The 23,943-nt window shown below is 37.9% G+C and overlaps 2 protein-coding genes across 3 annotated transcripts in view; both read right to left on the bottom strand.

The window, feature by feature from the left end:
- FAM53B (family with sequence similarity 53 member B) overlaps positions 1 to 1,359 on the bottom strand; it is a 114,351-nt gene extending 112,992 nt beyond the window's left edge. The window contains exon 1 of the mRNA XM_004446655.5: positions 1,124 to 1,359. The gene's annotated coding sequence lies outside the window, so the exon portion shown is untranslated. The remainder of the gene's footprint in view (positions 1 to 1,123) is intronic.
- Positions 1,360 to 2,532: 1,173 nt separating this feature from the next.
- The window catches only part of EEF1AKMT2 (EEF1A lysine methyltransferase 2), a 33,059-nt gene continuing 11,648 nt past the window's right edge, over positions 2,533 to 23,943 (bottom strand). Inside the window, exons 5-8 of one of the 2 annotated variants that reach the window (XM_058298172.2) lie at positions 20,443 to 20,550; positions 17,594 to 17,810; positions 14,430 to 14,520; positions 2,533 to 2,700 (exon numbers count right to left, since the gene is read on the bottom strand). In XM_058298172.2, the coding sequence (XP_058154155.1) occupies positions 2,685 to 2,700; positions 14,430 to 14,520; positions 17,594 to 17,810; positions 20,443 to 20,550 (432 nt within the window). In that variant the 3' untranslated portion in view covers positions 2,533 to 2,684. Of the gene's footprint in view, positions 2,701 to 8,833; positions 14,521 to 17,593; positions 17,811 to 20,442; positions 20,551 to 23,943 lie in introns of those variants that run through there. The other variant, XM_004446653.4, reaches the window with a different exon arrangement.

The raw sequence follows: 23,943 nt of genomic DNA, 5'->3' as shown, positions 1-23,943 counted from the left end.
GCCGGCTCCATCAGCACTCGCCCCGGCAAGGCGAGCGCCGCGGCGGTGGCAGAAATGTCCTGCCCGGGTTTCCCACCGTGGGGGCTACTTCCCCAACCCCGAGTCCGGGGACTGTAACGTATGGAAGACTCGGAGTGTGGCCTATAGGAGGCAGAATCCCATTCATCAAATGCTGCAAAGGGCTTTTCTTTGTTCACCATCGTCCTAAGTACAGTACGTGTTAATGAACCTGGGCAGTCAGATGGAGGGAGCCCGACTGTTCAGGGGGCGGCCGGGGCCGAGGGACCCTAGCCAGCCGGCCGGCTCGACTCGCCCCTGCTCCACCGCCCGGAGCATTGTTCCCTAAGTCTGCGGGCGGGGGTGGCGAGCTGGGGGGGGGGGGGGGTGCCGCAAACCCAGGGCCCTCTCGGGTCTCCGAGCGTCCCCATTCCATCCAAGAGAGACCCCCAGCGGGGACACAGACTCCCACCGCTTGCAAACCCAGCACTAGCAAAAAATGTGACTCGACCAGTGCGCCCGAGCCCGACGGCCCTTCTCGCCATGTGCAAAAGCCTCGCCGGCGCGGGCGCCCCCACTCAGCCAGTCCTGGGCGCGACCACGGCCACCCCCCGCCACCGGACAGAACACCCGCCCCCCACCAACCGCAGCGCCCTGGCCGGCCCAGCAACCGCGGAGTGTCCGCAGCCCGGGGGTGGCCAACGCAAACTTCCGCGAACAAAAGAGTTGTCTCCAAACGATGCGGGAACTTCGGGGCCCGCTGCCGGGGCTCGGCGCTCCGCCGCCGCCGCCGCCAGCCGGGGCTCAGGTTGAGCCGCGGAGGTGAGGAGGCCACCCCCGGGCACAGCCAGCCCCGCGCCCGCCTGCCCGCCCACCGGGGCAGCGCCGACTTTTCGGCCTTGGCCCTGGCTGCGCTCTGACAAGCCCCCCGCCAGCACCAGGGGCGAAGAGCTCGGCGCCCCGACAACCCCCGACCCACCGCGAAACCACGCCGAGTAAGGGCAACCCGCCACCTCCACCAGGCGACCGCAGAGCGCGCGAGCCGGGGGCCGGGAGCGGCTCCCGGGGCACGCGCGCCTGCACCTCCGCGCGGGGCCAGCCCGCGCCGCCCGGCCGGGTCGCTTACTGTGCGCGGCGGGCGCTCCGGGCCGGGCTCGCGAAGTCGTCGGGCTGCCCGCCGCGCGTCCGCCGCGCGCACGCTCTCCTGCCGGCGCCGAGCGCTTTGTACCGCGCGGCTCCCAGGCAGGAGGAAATCGGCTTGTCACTTCCTGAACTGTTTGCAACTCGGCCCTTTAACCGGCCCCGGGAGGGCCGCCCGCGCCCGCCGCCGCCGCGGGGACGCCCGACCGCGGCTGCGTGGAGCTCGGCCCGGCGCTGCGCGGGCGCTCGGCGGGCGGCGGCGTGCAGGGGCCGGGCGGCGGCGGCGGGCGGCGAGGGCGCTGTGCGCGCAGCCGCCGGTGGGCGGGGAGTGGGGGGGTCGCGGCGCGCCGCTGGCGGGGCTAGAGGGCGTCCTGCGAGCCTCGCCGCGCGCCTCTCGCCGCGCTCGCGCCTGCGAGGCCCCGGGACGCGGGAAGTGGCCCCCGGCCCGCGCCCTGCGCCTCCGCCACCTTGGCTAGCCAGGCCCGGGGTCAGGGTCCCCCGGCCTTCACTCCCGGCCCCCTGCACGAGCCGGGACGCCAACCCTGGGCCGCGTGGGCTTCAGATGACCGGCTTCCGGGTTGTCGGGTTCTGAGGTTTTAAAGAAACCATCACTTCGGTGGCGGTGGGCAGGGCAGCAGGGGAAGGGGGACTGTGGAAGTACTGTCACACACTTTAGGAAAATAAGGCGCTGGGTTCCTAACTCGGGGCACTAATGGAAATAAAGGAACGTGTACTTCAGAAGTCACATCCAAAATATATGCAACTGTTGAAGGAAGGATTTGTGGTTGCTAAGCAGAGTAAGAGCATGTTTAGTTCTGTAACTTAGGATGTTGACTTAAGTTCAGGAATGTAACCCTGATAGAATAAGCAGAGTATTTTCATTGTGCTGCTCACCTGGGGGAGGGGGATTATTTTCCTTGTGAAGTGAAGCCCTAGATTTCCCATTACTTCTTCCTACTTGTGCAGGTTATTTTATTGTCCTTGAATCCAAAAAGATTTAAGAGAAGCTTTAAAAAACTCCCTAAGCCTGTTTTTGTGTTCTCCTCTGCCAAACAAACAAAACACCTCATTACTTTACATGGGTTATGTCTGCGCCTTTTGAGTGGGTCTATTCATAAATTGGGAAACTTTTTCTGTTGCTTCTAGGAACATTTAATTGGTTTTAATCCAATGTTTCAAACCCAGTATCAAACATAAATGAACAATTAACTTCTTGAGCTTGTGTGCACTTGGGAAACTATTATATTTCAGGGCAATTGCTGAAATATTTCAGTTTTTCATCACACTGGACCCATTCTTTCCAGAAAAAGCATGAGCTAACATCTCCTTTCACACTAACTACAGCTCACTCCAGTTATTTCTGCTGTAAGATTAGGATGGACAACAATCAGCAAAAAAGATGTGAGTCTATTTATTTCAAACAGATGATGCGGGATATAATCAGTTCATCCTAAGAGAGCCCCAAAGAGCTTATATAAAGAATATTAAGGGGCGCAGATACAGCTCGAGTGGTTGAGTGCCTGCCTTCCACATAGGAGATCCAAGGTTCAGCTCCAGTGCCTCCTGAAAACACAAAAACAAACAAGCAGCAAAACAAACGAAAAAAATAACTGAGGGAAGCCGATGTGGCTCAGTGGCTGAGCACCAGCTTCCCACATACAAGGTCCAGGATTGACTTCTGAGACCTCTTGGTACCTCAAACAAACAAAAAAAGCAGTATCAAGGGCCAACTCTGAGGAGACCAACAACCAAGTCTTCCCAGATTTAACCGAGGCAGGCAAGAGGGATAATCTGAGTGTGCTGCTACATTTAATGAAAAATACCAATGTTTCCCTAATGCCATCTTATCAGAGTATAACCTTAGCCTTTGAGGGCTTTAAGGATATAGTTTAATTTACTAACTTTTTATTAAGAGGCCTAGAGTGACTCCTACTGGCAAACATTCAGTTTATTCTTACAAGCACTTGTTCATCAGGTCAACTCTAAAAAACAAGATGCAGGGGTCCTGGGCCTGGAAAGAATTAATGCAACCATTATTCTTTTGTTTTGGGGATGATTTTATTCACAAAATTCCAAGAACTGTGGTTATGGCAAGCTCCTTTGCTGTAAACACCTCCTTTCCAACCTAAAGCAGCCTGTTTTTCTGGTTCTGAGGCTTTCTGGAGAGTGTATAGAAAACTAAAAGACCTGCTTAAAGGGCTGTGCTACTAACCAAGGAGTAGCTATTTCTCATTTTCTAAATCTGAATCTCCAAAGGCTAAAAATACATACATTAAGGCCTGTGTCACTTAACCTTCCAACTACATGCTCTTCCTACATTATGTAATATCTTGCAGATTTATTAAAAAACATCCCTGCTTTTTAGTGCTGTACTCCAAAGTTCTTTACTATAAGAATTCTATCCATTAGGGTTGTATGTTAGAATTTTGCTCAATCCAGAAAAGTAGATATAAACTCAAACTGTGGATTTAAAATAATGTAAGCTGCAAGTGGGGAAGAGAGGACTACTAAACTGTCTACCTTTGTCTAATCCTAAAACTGTCGAAAACAAATCAGAGTCAGATTTAGAGCACAGCCAGACACCTAAACGCAAATTCACAGGCCAATTTAGGGATAAATCCAGAAATAATCCAAAAACAATCACTCGTAACTTTTCCATTACCATAGACAGACATTAATCTGATTATGCCATGGAACACCCCAGGAAGTATAAAATGTAGGGATTACCGAGTCCCTACTTCAAGCCCAGTATGAGAAACACAGGAAGAAAACACAGCAACACTGGTTCTCCTGGCTCCCCCCAAAGCAGGACCACGGAGCCAAGAAGGACTGCTGTGTTCACAGTATGCTTAATAATCCACTTAGACTTGCCTGTGAGACTGAAACTGAGTAGCATTCTATACCTGAGAGCTCCCCATTCCAAGTGTAAAGCTCTTAAGCAAGAGGAGACAATAAGGGTGTATTTTATTAAGAAAGGGTGTAACCAACTATAACTTGTATCAACAAGCTAATAAAAGTATTCACCTAAGCACATTTGCACAAAGGAGGGTAAAGGTTGGGTTTTGATAATACACTAAGGAGTGTCCTAGGTGGATGTTTTATTTCTGTCTTTAGAATCAGATAAATGTGATGTTCAAATAATAAAGAGCTAACTTTTGAAGTTGACAAGTACCAATAAATGGTGTTCGTTTTTCCCATCAAAGGTTGAGAAAACGTCCATTTGATGGGTAAAATGTTTTGGTTGTAAGAGGAGCTCACCCCTAAAATATTATAAACATTTGTGAAAACAACATAATACTCTTTTTAGACTAACAAAGTGAGCTAAACAAACGTCAAGCGTGTCATACATTGGACCCAACAGCAGTATGCAGATGCTTTATTCAGCTTCCAAAAGCCAAGGCCTCTTTGTCACAACTGTTGTATTAAAAGCCAGTCATTCACATTTCACACTGTTCTTTCTACATTTGAAAAGATCTTTTTTAAAGCAGATCCTTTTAAAATTGCTTTTAATAGATTATGGAAAGACAGTCATCACCAAATCTACTTGAAATATTTTCAAGGAGACTGGCCATTAGATAAAATCTAGCAAAATGCACTTCTTTGGAAAAGATGGAAGCCAAAAATCTGAACCTATCATAGGGGCACTTTCCTTATGTGGCTCTTATTCAGAAAAAAAAGTTCTAGAATTTTTCCCACATTTATGGTTCAACTACAACTAATAATAGCCCTACCTACATAAGCATGTTGTGACACACTAAGCTTTCTCTTTACACTTTGTATCTGGTGGTCTGAAACCTCTTCACTGATGAAAATGAGTTATAGCTCTGGCTATTTATATTTATAAATGTATATATATGTGTTTATATATATTTATATATAATACAAAAAGCCTTTTAAGAGGCACTTTGGCTTTTAATAAAAAAATATACTTATTGATTCAAGAACTAAAAAAACAAATTTTTTCATTGAAAAATAATCACAGCAGTAAATTTAATGATACCAATCTAACTCCTCTGATAGGAAATACAAGTTGAAAGTGGCTTCAAGGGGATGACTATTGAAATCAGCACATGTGAATCTGCACAGCTTTGTAACTGAATGTCTTGAACCACTGAGGTACGAAAGCATGCCAGCTGGGTCGGCATTGTGCACCACAAAGTATGGGTTGTATGCCTAAATCTTGAGCACAAACCCTAGTTTCCAAGTTGGCAGGTGCTGAAAACACCACAAATGTCACGCTTGCAACTCACTGGATGGGAGAGCTCTGGGGAAAGTAACCTAAAAGGAACAGAGTAACAGCTAAAACTTATTTCAATTTACTATTACCTTCCTTTTATGTTTTACAAAGTTAACAGTAGCTATAGCTACAAGAAAAAACAAGCATGAAAAAACAGTGAAAAGTTTATACATGGTAAAAAGCAAAAAAAAAAAGTAATGAGGACTTTTCACTATCTATATTCAAAGTTACTGGCATATATAAAATTTATCAAACCTTTAATACTATTTTACTGCTAAGATTCAAAAGTATTATTTCTGACTTTTCCTTGATCTATTTCAGATCCTAGGTGGAGGAGACTAATGTCATGTCATGTGGTTAGTTACCCATAACCTAATTTGCCTCAGCTATTCCACCAAAACATTACTGAAAACAAATTACATTATTTTCATATTGCTACATGTTGAATTCACTCTAAAAAATATTTCAGCTGCCTGCACACCCAGGTTAAATGTTTATAGTATCATCTTCAAATGGAAACTCTAAGAATAAAAGTTTCAACATAACATTCTTCAGAGGAATTCAGATTCAGTATTTGAGAGGCAAGCCCAAAATGTAACTTTTTTCTCTTCTGTCAAGTACCTGCCATGTAAGTCACTGCCTCAAGAAAAATGTATTTTTAATTCATTCCTAGTGTTATGTTCAAAGCAACTACTATACTGCCTATTCCCCTGAAAATGAAACTGAGTGAATTTCATTTTCATTAGGTAGTGAGGAAAATGTAAAACCCAATACAATTTGTGATTTCACAGTTTAAATACACAATCTAAAGATTAAATCCTTTGAATTTAAGATATCAAGAAAAAAAATGAGTCTGGTGCCACTGGGAGCACTATGAAAAAGCCTTTGCCCTATGTACTAGGCTGTGAATTTCTTAACTCTCCTCAGCAGTTTATCAATCTGATATATTAATTGAAAGCACACCCATTCTTCCATTTCTGTATATATGAGGGATTAAGCCTCACCTATTCTGTACATGCAGCTCTAGTTTAACAGTATCTGAAATAGAAATGAATCAATATGAATGAAAAGTTGCCTTGCTATTTAAATCATTAGTTTACAGCTCCTCTTAACTTTCACAAGGGGAGGGGAAAAAAATGATCAAAACCTGGTTATTCAACCATTGTTCTCTTAAACTACTTAAAGTAATGAAGCTTTAATTATATTCTGTCCTAAGATGCACATCATATATCTCATTGACCTCCTCTCTGTAGGGCTGTCTTAAAAATGGTTCAAAGACTAAAGCTCTATGAGGTTAACTTGAAAAAGTAGCACTGCTCTGGCCAGCATTTCCACAGTCATACTAAGCATCTCTGGGTATGGAGATATGCACTTAACTATCAATAAAAAGGTAAAATAAACAAATCTGAAAGCTCAATGTTTTTTAGATTAGCATTAAAACTTATTCACTGTACTTTACATACTATACTATCAGTACCAGTACAAATCAAGGTAGAATTAGATAAAATTTTAAATACTACCCAACATCAAACTTTAAAATGTTACAGTGGGGAAGAGGATGTGACTCAGGCAACTGGGCTCCAGCCTACCACATGGGAGTCACTGGTTCAGATCCCAGTACCTCCTAAAGAAGACAGAGAGCTGGCATGATGGGCGGGCACAGCAGGGTGACACAACAAGAGTCACAAGAAGAAAAAACACGATGAGAGACACAACAAAGCAAGGAGCAGAGGTTCCCAGTGCCTCCTAAAGAAGACAGCAAGCTGACATGACAGGCAGGCATGGCAAGCTGATGCAACAAGATAACACAACAAGAGACGTGGGGAGGAAAAACATAATAAGAGATACAACAAAGCAGGGAGCAGAGATGGCTCAAACAATTATGCACCTCCCACCCACATCAGAGATCCTGGGTTTGGCTCCCAGTGCCTCCTAAAGAAACAAGAAGATGAACAGACAAAGCAAGTGAAAAATAACAAAGGGATGTGGAAAAATAAATAAAATTAAAATTAAAAATGCTACTGTGAATGGCACTGCTAATTCAATTTATGCCAAGGAAAATAAATAGATCTCACTGATGAAAGAAATCAAATCTAGATGATGCAAAGTGGAAATCAATTATATAAAGGGTCAGTATAAGGCCCAAATCCAACTCATCAACTTTCACTAAACCAAATGCTACCAATTTCCTAATGCATAGTAACTGGGGTATCTGCTCTTGGTTCCCTTGCTTGATGTCATTTAGAATAATTGCCTGCGCATTCCCACCTAATAAAGGAAGGTATCCTTGCCCATTTGTTTTCAATTAAAAAACATCCCATTAACATTTTTCCCACCATACCTACATTTATTACTGAATTTATTGCCTTAAGTATTAACGCCCTCTGCTAGCATCTTGAACATGCTTCATTGGGGGAGACAGGGATAAGCAGTTAGAGAGACAAACTGACAGTAGCACCAAGATACAGGGCATAAGGGCAGACCCAAGCACTCTACTCAAGTAATGGAGATCTATGGAAGGAAGCTTAAAAAGGAAGACGTCTGAAAGCCCTGGGACTGCAGAGTGGTAAATTAGGTCATTTGTGAGTGTGTAGTTTGCATGTGTTCAGGGCAGGGAAGACCTAAATTAGGGAGATTCTTCAAATGGTCATGATTTTGTGTAAGCCCCGTCTTGAGCACAACTTAATCTTTCTCTATATAAAACAGAAGTAACTGAACATTTAGATGTATATTTCTGAGCCTCTTGGATAAAAGAGCTCTAAGGTCAAATGAATATAAACTGAATTATCAAATACATATCAGAATCAGTCAATACTCAAATCTGAAATCTAATAATTCATGTGCAAAGATGTTTTTAGATTCAAAAATACTCATCCAATTGTTTCAAGTATTTTATTATAGGTTCATTTATTTTTTTCATATTTTATTAGATATCATGGTATAAAAGAATCATAGTTACCTAACAAGTGATATTTAACAAATGGACAGTTTAAATTCCTCATAAATGCTAGAAATCTGTTTTGTAGACCTTTCTCTCCTAAGCCTCAATCAATTTCAAGGGTAGAGAAGAACTTTAAATATCACCTATGGCATGCCCTTGTTTTACAGAGAGAAAAACTGAAGCCCAGAAAGGAAAGTGACTTGCTAAGATTTCTCCAAAACTTAGTATTTAGGGGAAAATTTTCTCTTTGCTATTTATTCCATTACTTAACAGACTGTAAGCATGAATTATCTGTTACTATAAAATGAAAAGACCCAAAATAAATTAAACTAAATTGCAAGCCCAGAAAATAATCTAATCATTGGTCCAAAATTAAATCATTAATCAAATGGATTTAATAATGAAACGTTCTCTTCTTACTTCTGGCTACATAACTTTATTGTACAAAGCTTCCAAGAGGAAACCTCGGCTCACTAAATGAACCAATCTTTGGGAAAGAAAGACATTTCACAGTGAGGTCTAGTATGCAGAATTCCCGTTTAATTTGGTTACCTTTTAATTAAATGACAACCAGACAATTGGCACTACCAACTACAGAGCCATATAGAATTCTGTCCCATCTTTTGAACAAACTATATTATCAATTATTGGACACAACTGGCTCTCTTCTCTGAACCAGAGCTTTCCTTCTAGGCTTCAGAGCCCATACTTGTATGCCTTGCTTACAAAGGCTTCTCAAAAGCCAACAAATATTTATTCCCATTCAAAACAACAACATAAAAGCGGTTTCACTGAAACACAAACGATCCTCAAAGGTTCTATTTATAAATAATACAATATGTAGTTTTCATTCACAATTTCAGGCCTTTCTTCCAAAACCTGCAATACAGCTTTTTAATTCATCCCAGTATGTTTTATTAAATACCATATTATGATTTTCCCAGTTCAGGATTCAACTAGGCTTCTTGCTGAGGACACAGACAGAAAACCTAATTATTGTAGCTTCAGTGCATCTAAATTTATTTCATTACCAAAATCAACAGAGTAGGGGCTAGATGCTGCCACAGAAAGGCAGAAAGATGTGGACTGTAAACTGCTCTTTCCTCTCCTCTTCTCCCCTCCCACCCCGCTCTCCTCCCCGCACTGAAGTTCCATGGTTGGAAATCATCTTCTCATTTTCATCCTAACATTTTTTCAGCCAGGATATACTAAAATTAGATGGGAACAAAGGAAACACATTTTCATACTGGAGGAAGGGTTAAGGGGAAAATGTGAACCAGCAGCACCCACTCTCTTCTGCGTTTTGCCTCTTCCGCCCAACTCTTCCCTCTTCTCTGAGCTGAAGCAGTGGGGAAGGCAAGAGCAGGGAACCACCACCCTGCCAACCGTCTTTCCTATTCTGCTACAATCACTGATGATAATAAACTTCTTTGTCTGTAAGAATGTTAATCAAGAGTGATAAATACAGTTCACGGTCCACTCGTTCAACCAGAGTATTTTCAAATTTCTTTTAAGTGCCTCAGATAATATCCAGGATATGCTAATTGCTGGTTCATGTGTAAATTTTTAGGTATTCGAGGAAACAAATGCATTAGATTCAATTTTCTTAAAATGCTTCCAAATAGCATGCACAATAAAGATCACTCACAAAGAGACTAATCTTCTTGATGCAGTAATAAAAATACATATTTTTAAATATAACATGGAAGAATTTTATCATTTCTTCAGGATGGGCCATTTAAAAATGTAGATTTTGCTTTTTTTTTCATCTTCTTCTAATAAGCTAGGCAAGTAATTTTCAAATACTTCAAGGCACAATTGATCTCTTGGTTTTAAGTCTTTCTTACAATGGTATCAGCATGACAATAGTACATTCCGCCAGCCCATAGATCCCAGTTTTTGAAGTTCTACCACAGAAAAGAGCAGGATATTGATACATTCAGGTCTTGGGAATTATTCCTATCTTTTTAATATGGCTTCCCTGGGCCTAAACTACGTCTCCACACAGTGACAGCTCAAAAATTCAGTCAGAGAAGCCCTTTTAATGATTAGTCTAATGCAATGCATTGTAAAGATTTTTAAAACTCAGTAAGTACCGACTCAAGCTCTTTTTTTCTGGTTACTGGAGCCCATCTTGACATCTAAGCTGGAAATGAATGATCTTTCAACAACACTCCAGGGATTTTACTAAGGTCATATTCAATCATTCATTAGGCTTCTTACCCCTCGCTTTTCAGAGTTCCATTGTAGAGCTGGTTTTATTCAGCATTTATGTAGCCTGTGGGCTTGGGTATTTGTCTGCTTAATGTTGAGTTTCATTTCTATACCCCTAACATAGGAATCCATCAATTGGCCAAAGAATTTCAAACTATTCTTTTACTTTTCTAACAAATTGCACGGTGTGTATGAAGAATAAATTAGCATTAATTTTCTTCTATTAACTGTTAATAAAACATGCTCATGAGCTCCCCCTTCTTCTAAGGACATCTCAGTTTACTGCCTAACCAAGACAAGTGATGAGAATTTTCCAATTTTTTCCCACTATGTACTTGTCCTCCAACCTACCGTGCTCCTCCCCCTGCCTAGGGCATGGGAAACCTTCTTCACATGAAGTGTACTAGATAAGACTCCTTTCAGGCCCATGGATATCCCTCTACAATTAGCAAGGGGTTCCTACTGCAGAATTCAAGACACTTGGTCTCTTGTTCTCAGAGCAGAATGCTGTCTCCAGCCCACACACTCTAGCCTCTCAGAACCAGAAAGAGGAAATCAAACCCAGGTCTCCCCCACAGCAGAATGCTGGCCTGAAGACCAAATGATTTTCACATTTGCACATATTTTCATTGCAGGCCAACAGATATATATACGTACATACAAATAAATATATACATATATAAATATAAAAAATAAAATTATTTACGAGAAAAATTAAGGATTCTATTAACATAAGATAGGGTACTCAATTTCTTCACATAGCAATTCAAGGAAAATTATTTCAAAGTCACACAATACTTAATAACTAATAAAAGTTCCTTAAAAATTAAGGCTTCTCTTATACTCAGGATGAATGTGAATTAAGATCAGCATACAGCACTGCATTACAATATCACAGAAGTTTAAAAATAAATAAGTGAATGGAAGCATTATAGTCATACAAAGACTAAATGTCTTTTGTAAATGTTTAGCTCCCTTCTCACCACCACCCCCCCCGAAAAAAAATAAACAGAAGATTGCATGAATATCACAGAGAAGACGAAAGACAAGCTCACTGCTACTACAATGGGGAAAAAAATCAGTGAAGGACAGTTTGTACTTATTTTTAAATGGGGTTAGTCAAGCTGCCAAGAATAGTGTCAGGTTTGATTCTCATATGCATAAATGCCAGTCCCAAAAAGCAACTCTAACTCGTGCACCTGGCTTAAAACAAAATGTTCTGAAAACTTTCTATTTGTTAATTGGTGTAACCCGCCCATTCAGGGCTCAATTCCCTTTGGACTTGCATACGCACTTCCTACACACAGAATTGGCCTGTTATGCAGTAATAACATCATAATGAAGAGCAACAATTCTGTGCAGGCTCCAGGGAGAAATCGCGTTTGCATTTCAAACAAGTTTCCTCAAAATAAGAGTGCCTTTTGATGAAATGAAATTACGATTCCAACTTCTTATCCACAGAAAACAGCATTCACTACATGAATTACTGCCCCCTCTTATAACTGCTTAATTTCTTTCACAGCTACCCACATATTCATATGATCTGACAATACTAAGTTACTAATAATGTATTTATGACTGTTTCAATAAATTAGGAACATTTGCACCTTTTTTTTTTTTTAACAGCTTGGTATTATTTGAAATATTAATTTCTTGTTAACATTTTTGGGTCTTCCATTTCTTCTGATTCCAATTCCTAAGAGGCTGATTTCCAGCAGCACTAAACGCATAAGAGATGACAGCCCCCTTTTCCTAACCTTATCAATATCTCCATGATAAACAAAAACAAAAACAAAAAATAAAAAAGCCTTCATCTTTGCAAATGGAACAAACATAGCCCCACCACATGACTCAAAGAGCTTTTCACAAAGGTCTATTCCAAGTTATCTGTGAATCAAACCCAACATCTCATTCTGGTCACACAAAAGGCCTATTTTGTTGGATTGGGGCTTTAAAATAGCATATAATTAACAACTCAAAATTCTAAAAAAGAACTTATATGCTATTATTGTATTTGAAGTCAAAGTATATTAATGGGACAAAGACAGGATCTTAATAAATTATAAAACTATATAAACATATACATATGTAAGTATTTATATAAACTTATACATATTAACCATATACATACAGTTTAAGAGCCCACGTCTAATTTGAAAAACCAACACAATTCTTTAAAACGTTCTAATTGCATATATTTTAATAATTTCACTTTTTACGTGTGAAAATAAAATCTTTTCAAAAAATGTTATTTTTGTTGAAAGTTCATATAAATGTGTTCTCATCTTCAGCTATCTTAGACAAGTAGTCTTAACAGTAGGTCATCAATATTGATTTAAATCAAAGACCTCACCCTTCAAAAAAAAAAAGAGAAGAGAAGAGAAGAGAAGAGAAGAGAAGAGAAGAGAAGAGAAGAGAAGAGAAGAGAAGAGAAGAGAAGAGAAGAGATATGCTAGAATTACTCATTACTGGAGTAATTGCCAAATAAACAAAAATTCTGATAGTTTGACAATTTAACCCAACAGACCAGACCCAAAAAACTGAAAATCATCAAAACTTATAACACTTTTTAAAAATTCATATTATGACTCCAATATTAAACCATTGGCCAAATACAAATATATTAGTATTAATAAACTTTATCTTCTCAAAAGCATTAATAAACTGTTTTTCTTACTAATTAGCTCCTAACTAGAAGATCTTTGTTCCCGTATACCTGGAGGCTTATATAAGTTACACCATCCTTTCAAAGAAGAATGACACAATTCAGTTCTTCCTTTCTGGGAATAGGCAAGACAAGTAACAAAGAGAAATGAAGGATGACATGAGATTGAGTTGGCTGGCTTACTCTTCTGATAGTCCACAGATGACTATGTCACTAACAAGGAGCCACACTGCTTCTAAAAATAATTACCCAACTTCTCTAACTGGATTTTATCTACACCACTCCTAGTTGCCCAAGTAAACTGTAAATGCTTAAAGGCAGAGACTTGGCATCTGAGAGGCAGAACATGCCATGGGAAGAAAATGGGTTTCAGAACCAGACCAATCCAAAGAGAAATGCTGGCTCCATCCCGTACTGGGTGTTTGACCTTGTAGAAGTGACTTTACTCTTCTCAGCCTTACTTTTGTTTTTGTTTTTACATACAAACAGGAATAATAAATATACACTTGAAGAAGATATTGGGAAGAGACGATGATTTAGTAAGATAATATAACCTAACACATGCCTAACATACAATACGTGTCAGTTCTCTTCCCTTCACACTTCCTGTTTATCCCTCATAGTGCAAGGAAAACCACTGATATACCACACAATACAGGCTTAAACAACTGATACATTTTTCTGATTTTGCTTACTTATGTACTGGAAGGCCATATTTTATCCTAAGTTATAAATAATTTATAAATAAGACTATTACCAATATTTGACCCAAAATAGTATTTCTTATAATTATATTTCATAAATAGTCTAATGAAACTCTAAGTGGGCTGATATAGCTATTATGCTGACCCTGGAATAGTTTGGTCAAGATTTCATAAATTGCTCTATTCACTTCAACTTTACCATGGCTCAAAAATCAAGAATACTTGCTTTCTGCAAATGCATTTACTGCTGTAAAGTCTTTAACTGTTCAGCAATTACAGGAAATTTTTTTAAATCAAAAAGAAAGAGTTACATTTAAATACACAAAAAAATAAAAAAATTATTCTCAGTCAATCCCTCTAACCCAAGCACTTAAATACTCATGATTTTTTTATCATCCCATTATACCTATGCAACATGTGTATCCGGTGTACTTACTAAACAATTATTTGCACTTGCATTTTCTGTGTCAGATTTACTTTGATTTAGCTTCTTAAAAAACCTAACTGAATTTGTCCAAGGAAAAGTCTCACGTTTTTTGGAAAACCAATGCTGCTACACTGTTTCCAGATCTGCCTCCAAAGCTGAATTTAGGTGTTGGCAATTCTTCGAAAAGTTCAAATCCTGTCAGACAAAATTAAAACAGTTTTATTAAGGACTGAATGGCATGTTTAAGAGAAATGTGTATTAACGCAATATTTTCAAACCCTTTATAAAACTATGCAATTCCAAAATTAATTGTGGCCAAAATTCATGTTATAATTTTTTTAAAATTCTACTACATGAGTAAGACATATGTACACCCAAAAACCCTTTTGAATTGCATAAGATACAAAACCACAATAAGACAAAAAACAAATTGCAGAAAGGAGGCATCCATCCATCCCCCATTTCCTCCACTTCCTATTTCCCATTCCTTTGCCTCTGTGCCTCCTTTCGCCCACTTCACCACTTAGTTTGTAGGAAACAGTTTCAGTCACTGTGCTCTAAGCACTGTTTTAAGTGCTTTATATGTAGTGACTCAATTGATCAACATCATGCATATAAAAGCACTTAACATAGAGAGGCTAAATAACTGGAAATAAAAATGAATTTGTAACCAAAGGTCAAGACCTTTCAAACTGAGCTAAAGTAAAGGACTACCCTTTTTTATTTTTTAAACTCCCTGGACCAAGTCTGCATAGAACTGGGGTTACTACATTTTAACAGAGAATACATCAAAATATTAATAGTGGTTTTATTCTGCCAGTGGATAATGAGTTATATTAATCAGTCTTGGGGTTGTTAATATTTTTCCATTCCTTTCAGAATGCTTTCAGATTTCTTTTGTGGTAAGATATGATTTTTAAGTCAGTAATTATAATAAGGTCAAGTACTTTGGACATGAAATTGAAACACCCTAATTTCTGATTCAAGTAACCCTCACCAAAACAAATAACAAGGCAAGTGCTTTAACATATGGCTATAAAGGGAAAATGCACGATCCATTTGACAATTTTAGGTAATATTTACATTTCAAATAAGGAAAGAGGCAAAAAATCTTAAAAGATTGGTAAAGCAAGCTTTATTCTATGCAAAAAGAAACGGAGAGGCCAATCCCGACTAAGCCAGTTAGCAGCAATGTGTGGCGGCATATTTTTTTAGCATCCTGTACCTAACTCCAAAAACCATTTTCTAAGAGACTCAGGCCTAAAAAATGTCTTCAGTTGTACATAATTATGTTTTTAACATTTCCTGTTGCAACATTTTGCTTATTTAATTTCTGCATTAAGTTCTAAAACTGAACATAAAGAGTTTACTCAATAGTTCTCAGACGCAGACACGTTTTCAAGCACTCTGTACCAGGATAAAGTCTGTTCCTCATTATCAAAGACAGACAAACATGTTTTTGTCTCGTGGTTCCAGGGGTAAAAGAGAACACCTGTATTTAAAAACCAAGAAAGAAACTTGTCCTATGGAGTGTAACTTTGAGCATTTATTGAAGCTGTCAAGCTTCAGGAAGAGAGAAAGACTACTGATAATGTGTGGCCTTAACTGTTCCAGAGGAAACGAATTATCATGGAAGATAATAAAATTAATGGCTTGAAATAAAAGAAAATAAATCACATACACTTCTTATTTTCCAGAGGCAATAGTAATGAAGCCACAAGCTCACATTTCAAGCCTCAAATGCATGAGGTTTTACGTTATATAACCCGCCAAAGCCACTGACTGCACACAAAAGGACATGTGTTAAGTATTCTCCCTCCTTCTGCCTGTTCCCTTATTACCAAAAAGAAAACAAACTTTAAGATAAGGTGCATGCACTTTGCTTATAAATAAAAGCACACAGTAAAACTGCTCTCTTGAGGTAGTTCATTTCCCATTAGCTTTGACAACTGAGGTTCACAATTTAACCAAATACTTAATACCATGATAATTTACTTAATACTCAGTCCTAAAACTTCCTCCCATTCCTTTTAAAAAAAATTAATAATAATTTGAACAAGAGCCTAAGGAAAAAACAAGCAAATTACTAGTTACACGTTAATTCCCAAGATACTTTCCCAGAAATGCCTATGCCCTGCATAAATTAGTAGGAAAAAAAAATTCTTTAAACTATGCAAGAAAGTCTCCCAAAGAACACAAAATATTTCATTTAAAGATTTTAAATTCTCAAGTCTCACAATATCCCCATTAAGTAGATAAAACACTAGTTACATTTTGCCTTGGCACCAAAGTCTTAAATAAAAAATGGAGATTTCCTCAAGAATTAGCAAGTAGTAGTTCTACTGTCAATAACCTACATTTAGTTTCTGTGCAATGTTAAAATAATTATCCTATATACACTGAAAATAAGACAAATGTTGGAGACGAACTTGGCCCAATGGTTAGGGTATCCGTCTACCACATGGAAGGTCCGCAGTTCGAACCCTGGGCCTCCTTGACCCATGTGGAGCTGGCCCATGCGCAGTGCTGATGCGCGCGAGGAGTGCCCTGCCACGCAGGTGTGTTCCCCGCGTAGGGGAGCCCCACATGCAAGGAGTGCGCCCCATAAGGAGAGCCACCCAGCACGAAAGAAAGTGCAGCCTGCCCAGGAATGGTGCCGCACACAGGGAGAGCTGACACAACAAGATGACGCAATAAAAAGAGACACAGATTCCCCTGCCGCTGACAACAACAGAAGCGGACAAAGACAATGATGCAGCAAACAGACACAGAAAGCAGACACCTGGGGGGGGGGGGGAAGGGGAGAGAAATAAATAAATCAATCTTAAAAAAAAAAAAGACAAATCTTAAATACCAAAATGACCACCAGTAAGACATATAAAGTATCTAAAAAATTAAAACTCTCATCATGTAAGAATTTTTAGAATACTACTTCCATTTGCACTATTACATATACACTAGTAAATCAGTTTCCTGAAGTCAGAAGGCATGACATATTTATTTGATTCTCTATAACAGGTTATAAAGAACTTAATATTTTCAAGCTCATAGATTTTAACACTGAAGTGTCAGGATTCCTTGGAAAATTTTAAAAAGGACTCTGGATCTAAACCAATGTTATTAAATTCATTGAGAGAGAAAAAACAGGCAATTTTCACAAAGAGAAAAGTAAAACACTGTAACACCAAAATAGGGAGGAAAAAAATCACATTTTTAACCTCATTAAACCTGAGGTAAACACACATTTAAACAACATATAACCATTTACCTTCGCTGAATTCATTTAGCAACTCTTCCTTGGTCCAATTACATGAGGTTATTAGAAAAAAGCCTTCTACTTTCAACACCTTGGAGAGAGATTTCACATATTGCTTTCTCTTCTCAATTGCATTGTCAGGATTAAGGCTTATGGCATCAAAAGTTCCTTTGTCAACACAAATATGAAATCCAGACAGCTTTGTGGAAAGATTCAAAAAGTCTTCTACCTGTATTAAGAATCAATATCTGTATGAGAACAATTAACACACAATCTTTATTGAATGTAAGTGACAACCTGTAAAAGAGTATCTACAAAAGGAGCTATTAATGACGATGACACTTTACATTTAATAAACAAACGTATTTTCAACTTTATAGCTAACTCTTACATGTTTCATTCTAAGACCATTAAAGCTAAGATTAGTAAGAGAGACAAACAGTATTTCTTGGACATTCCAAATCTCCACAAATTTGGAAACAAATGAAAGCCAGATGAACTCCCTAATAGTACCAGCACATTATAGAATTCACAAGCCCAGTTTATGAAAACGGTTTCTGTAGAAAAGACATAGTCTTCAAAATGGCAAAATTTATCTGGAACTCAAACAAGTCACTAGAAATAAGATATTTAGCTTATTCATTTATTTTTAGTTTCATTGTGTGAACCAAAGTAAACATGATAAATCAAAAGTTCTTTTTACTTGATTCAGCAGCTTGCAAATCTTCTAATGGATATGATGACCAGTATAAATCTTAAGAAATGAAATGACTGTTTAAGCGATAATTATTTAATTAATATCACACACTTTAGATTTTTAAAATCATATACCATCTCATTCATTTTCAATAACCTACTGATACATAAGCATCTGAAATAGTGATGTGCCTCAATTTTGTAAAATAGTCACAATAATTTACCAACATAATTCAGAAAAGCTACTTTGATAAAATAAACAATTAAGCTCATGATTACTCATAAAAATTTAATAAAGTAGTTGTAAGTAGTGTATAATCTAAAAAACTCTTATTGCTTAACTTAAAAATGTGGGTTTTATGTTAATTTATATTTGGGGATTTTTTTCCCCCTTCATATCCAAAGTATTCTTTATATATGAAGCAAAATAATAAAACTACCAGTCTGAAGAGCTAACTTTGGAGATGTTCCCTCATCCTAAATACCTGTATAAAAGTACTCATTTATTCTACAAATATTTCTTGAGCACCTATTAAATGCAGGTACTTTTCAGGCACTGGGACGGTAACAGTAAAAAGATCAGAAAAGGTCTTTGTATGTTTGTAATATATATTTTATATTCTATAAAGGGCAAAACAAACAATAAATAAGCAAAGCAAATAATTTCAGGTAAAGTGCTATGAAGTAAAAACAAAGTAATGAGACAGACAGTGACTAAAAAGAGAAATGTATTGTCCAGTAAGGTAATATTTGAGCAGAGATCTGAATGGTGAGAATGAGCCAATCAGGCTAAGATCTGGGGCAAGAATATCCCAGGCAGAGGACAGCAGGTAGAAAGATCCAGAGAAGAACAAATGTGGCATGTTCAAGGAACAAAAAGAAAGCAAATATGACTCGGGTATTGCTGATAGAGGAGGAAAGAGGTAAGAAGTGAGGGACTATGTAAGGCTGGGTTGAGGGTTTAGAATTTTCTTTCAGTGCAATGGGGAACCCTTTGAGGACTATGAGGAGGAAAGTGACATGATCTGATTTATGAGGGGAAAACAGTGAAGACAAAGAGAAGGCAGGAAGTGATGGTGACGTAGACTTGGGAAGTAGCAGTGGAAATATCCAGGAAAGATCCTATTCCTGAAGACAGCAGCAGTAGAAGCAAATATAAGATTTAAAGGACAGAGACGAATCAAGGATGGCTCCTTAGATTTGGGTTAGTGCAAGGCAGAACAGAGACGGGAATGACTAGAGAAAGCAGGTTGGAGGAAGAAACCAAGGGTTTCGTTTTGGACTTTTTTTTTTTTTTTTTTTTTGTTCCAGAATCTTTTTTTTTTTTTTTAATTTATTTATTTAATTCCCCTCCCCTCCCCCGGTTGTCTGTTTTTTTTCTGTGTCTTTTTGCTGCGTCTTGTTTCTTTGTCCGCTTCTGTTGTCGTCAGCGGCACGGGAAGTGTGGGCGGCGCCATTCCTCGGCAGGCTGCTCCCTCCTTCGCGCTGGGCGGCTCTCCTTACGGGGCACACTCCTTGCGCGTTGGGCTCCCCTACGCGGGGGACACCCCTGTGTAGCAGGGCACTCCTTGCGCACATCAGCACTGCGCTTGGGCCAGCTCCACACGGGTCAAGGAGGCCCGGGACTTGAACCGCAGACCTCCCATGTGGTAAACGGACACCCTAACCACTGGGCCAAAGTCCGTTTCCCTAATTAAGTTGACAGGCTATTAGGTCTACAAGAAGAACTGTAGAATAGGCAGTTTTTTTTTACATGCTTCTAGAGCTCAGAATAGAGGCCAGGGCTAGAAATATAAATTTAGGAATCACCGTCTCTTCGCAGACCATAGGACACAAAAATAAACTAAGCAGTCTTTGGGGGTTTTATACTACTCTATGTTTTTACGACTGCATCATCTGGTTAATCCATGGTTAGATATCACTTGTGTACACTTGTGAACATGAGAGAGCATGAGCAACAAACACATACGCATGCAAGAAAATACACCCCCAAAATTGAATAGGCTCAAAATTTTAAGTTACTTTTAAAAAGTTTAAATTTATGACCGATCCTTAAGTTTACAAGTTTTTTAAAATGTCAAGAAATTAATGTACTTTTAGGAACATCTGAACTTTATAACTTTTTAAAATAAATAAAATAACAGTAGTAGTAATAACATAGTTACCTTCAACTTAATGTTAGATAAACCTTCTTTCTTTATAATACTTTCAGAAAGTTGTATCGCAGAAGTAGAGTAATCAATCCCAGTAACATTAGAGAAACCAAATTTTGCCTAGAGATGAAGAAATAATTTTTACTCTTTAAGTTTAAAACAATTTTTATTATAATGTTTTGCCTATGAATTATATTCCTTTAAGCCTGGGGTTGTTTTATTTTTGTTACAGATCAAATAACATATATTATCGAAAAATCTACAATGTTTAAATTTTACTGTAGAATCTAAATAGAAACCAAAAGTTCAAATTTATATAATGTGGCAAAACATTTGCTTTTATAGTATTTGATTTCTTTTCTAAAAGAAATCCATTTTCTCATGCATAAGCCCTCAGGCAAAAAAATACAGTATTAAGTTCTGATGCCAATATTCTCCAGTTCACATATAAATTTGTTATACCTTTTACTTAGTGCAATTAAATTATATGAATAAATTAAATACATGTGTAGTAAGTTCTTGATAAAAAAAAAATCCCTTCAGTGTATTTCCCAATTATGCAATTGCATACTACTTTTTAGTTTTGAAACATTTCATCCATTTCACTAGAGCTATACAAAGAAACTGTGAGGTAGGTTGAGCAGTTATTAACACCCCCAAAGAGTAAAGAAAGTATACTGCACTTAAGAGTTTTGAGATGAAAGCACTAGTCCTGTTACTAGCCATTATGAACCCATCTGGAGCCTGTGGCAAAAGCATGGTGGCTGCTGCCCTCTAACTGTGCTTCACATTTTTAGATCAATCAGGCCAAAAGTAATTTCAAAGGAAATTCCAAGAACAAAAAAAGTTGCAAAGTACATGGCAGACTGCAATGCCCTTCCTTGGTCTTTGCCATTTGCTAAATGGTTACTTCCTTCAAAACTTAAAGTTTCACAACTTTTATTATACTTATTTGTTTATGGATGTTCATGTATAAATAATATACTTCAAAAAAATTTTAATGGAAAGATTACAAGGTTTATGAACAAAAAATAATAGGGTGGGTTGTGGGGAAAAAAACACCAAATGTTAGATATATTCACAGTAATACTTTGAAGATGCTCTTTTGTAATTTGTTACAAATGTTTCACAACAATGTAAGGTATTTGGTGCAGTGATGTATAGGAGCCCTGTATTACATTATGCATGTTTGTTCTATAATTTTACAACTTTTACTATATAATTATTGTTTATGTATATTCAGGTATAAAAAATATATACTTCATTTTTAAAAATTTTTAATGAAAAAATCGACAACAAAACTTAATGTTCCCCCAGGAAAACCTAACCTAGACTTTTCAACCCTAAGTAACAGTTTTCAAATCTAAAAACAACTTATACCAATTTTTTTCTACAGGGCATTTTTGCTCCCTTTGATTATTTTCCTTTTAATATTAAGATCTAAGATTTTGCTATCTCACGCTTGTCTCTTCTGGATCTTCATTTTCTCCCAGTTTCCCCACAATTCCTTCTCTATCAGACCTAGAACCCAAGATGATTCTCTTAATTGTCTTGTAGAAGTTTCCTCTTCTCCAAGCCTGTCTATTCTTCCAGGACAACTAATAAAAAACCTCCCTAGACCTATCATTCAGAGCCTCAAGCTATCTCCAACCTTTTTCCCAGTCAATTTATATAGCACTCAGTAAAAAATCAGCAGGCATCCAAGAAAACAATAAATGACCAAAAACTACAGTGGGTAATCCTGACATTAGAAAGAGAACCATAAGCAATCGAAATAAAAGAATTATCAGAAGAATACCTTAAAAATAACTGAAATAAATGACTATTTTGGCAGGGAAATGAAAACAACAAAGAACCAAATGAATAACGGAACTAGAAAACACAATGATTCATTCATTATTTAATTAATTAAATTAAGAACTTCAAGGGATGGACTTAATAACAGATTAGACACAGCCAAAAAAAGAATTAGGGACTTGAATCAGCAGAAAAGTCAGAAGAAAATGTCCCTGTTAAGCACAGAATGACACAAGGATGGAAAATTAAGCACAGGAAAGAACATAAAAAAATACAATATGGCAAAGAGTAAATAAAACAAGTAACATATATAATAGGAGTTTTAGCCTAAATGTCTATCAGTTGATTAGTGGATAAACAAAATGTGATCTAGTCATACAATGGGATATCAGCCATAAAAAGGAATAAAATATTGGCACACACTACAAAATGGATGAACCTGGAAAATGTATATGCCAAGTAAAAGAATCCAGACACAGAAGGCCACATACTTTATTATTCTATTTTTGTGAACTATCCAGAATAAGTAAATTCATGGTGGATAGAAAGAGCCATCTAGGGATGGGGAGTCATTGCTAATGGATACAGAGCGACAGAGCTTCTTCTGGGGCACAGGTAGATGAAAATCTTCTAGAATTAAATAATGGTGATACTTGCATGAATTTGCAACTATGCTAAAAACCACTGATTGTATACTTTAAAAGGGTGAACTTTATGGTATGTGAATTTCGTATCAATTTTTTTAAAAAATTAAGAAAGCTGAAATGGTTTTCTTTATTACTAATATCAGTCAAAGTAGAGAAAATTACCAAGGATAAACAAGGATAACAAATACGACAATAAAAGGGTCAATTTGAAAAAAAAAAAAAAAAGTAATAATAGTAATAACAATCCTAAATGTGAATGTACCTAACAAAAGAGTTTCAAAATTCGTAAAGCAAAAAATAACAGAAAAGAAAGGAAAATTAGACAAATTCATGATTATACCTGGACACTTCGACAATTTTCTCACAATTACTGACAGAACTAGTAGACAGCAAAGATATAGAGGAAATGAACAACACCATCATTCTAATATTTATAGAACATTCCACTCAACAAGAGAATATACATTTTTTCATGTGAACATGAAAATTCACCAAGATAGACCCATATCCTGGATCATAAAACAAACCTTAACAAATTTACAAAAACTGCAATCATACAAAGTATGTTCTATGACCATAATCAAATTAGACAACAGAAAGATAACAGAAAAATCTCCAACAGCTGAAAATTGAATGAGAGAAATCTAAATAATCCATGAATCAAGAAGTTTCAAGGAAAATTAGAAAAAAATTTGGGCAGAATGAAAATGAAAATACAACATACATAAAATTTGCAGGCTACAGTTGTGCTTATAGGAAATATCACATTTGTAACATTAAATATTCATATTAGAAAACAGAAAGGTCTCAAACCAATATTCTGAGCTTCTACCTTCAAAAACTAAGAAAATGAGATAAAAATATATTTTAAAAAGCAAGAAATAAAGAGCAGAACCCCACGGAACTGAAAACAGAAAAATAGAGAAAGCCAATAAAACAAAAGCTGTTCTGTGAAAAAATATAAAGTTTTTAAAAAATTAAATATAAAAGTTTAGCACATCTGACAAAGAAAGAAGACACAAATTACCAATGTTGGGAATGAAAGAAAGGACATCACTACGACTCCAGA

The sequence above is a fragment of the Dasypus novemcinctus genome, chromosome 6 (assembly GCF_030445035.2).
Source record: "Dasypus novemcinctus isolate mDasNov1 chromosome 6, mDasNov1.1.hap2, whole genome shotgun sequence".
Classification (NCBI taxonomy): Eukaryota; Metazoa; Chordata; class Mammalia; order Cingulata; family Dasypodidae; genus Dasypus; species Dasypus novemcinctus.
Note: the sequence above shows the minus strand (reverse complement) of the source record. Positions and strands in the feature narration are given on the sequence as shown.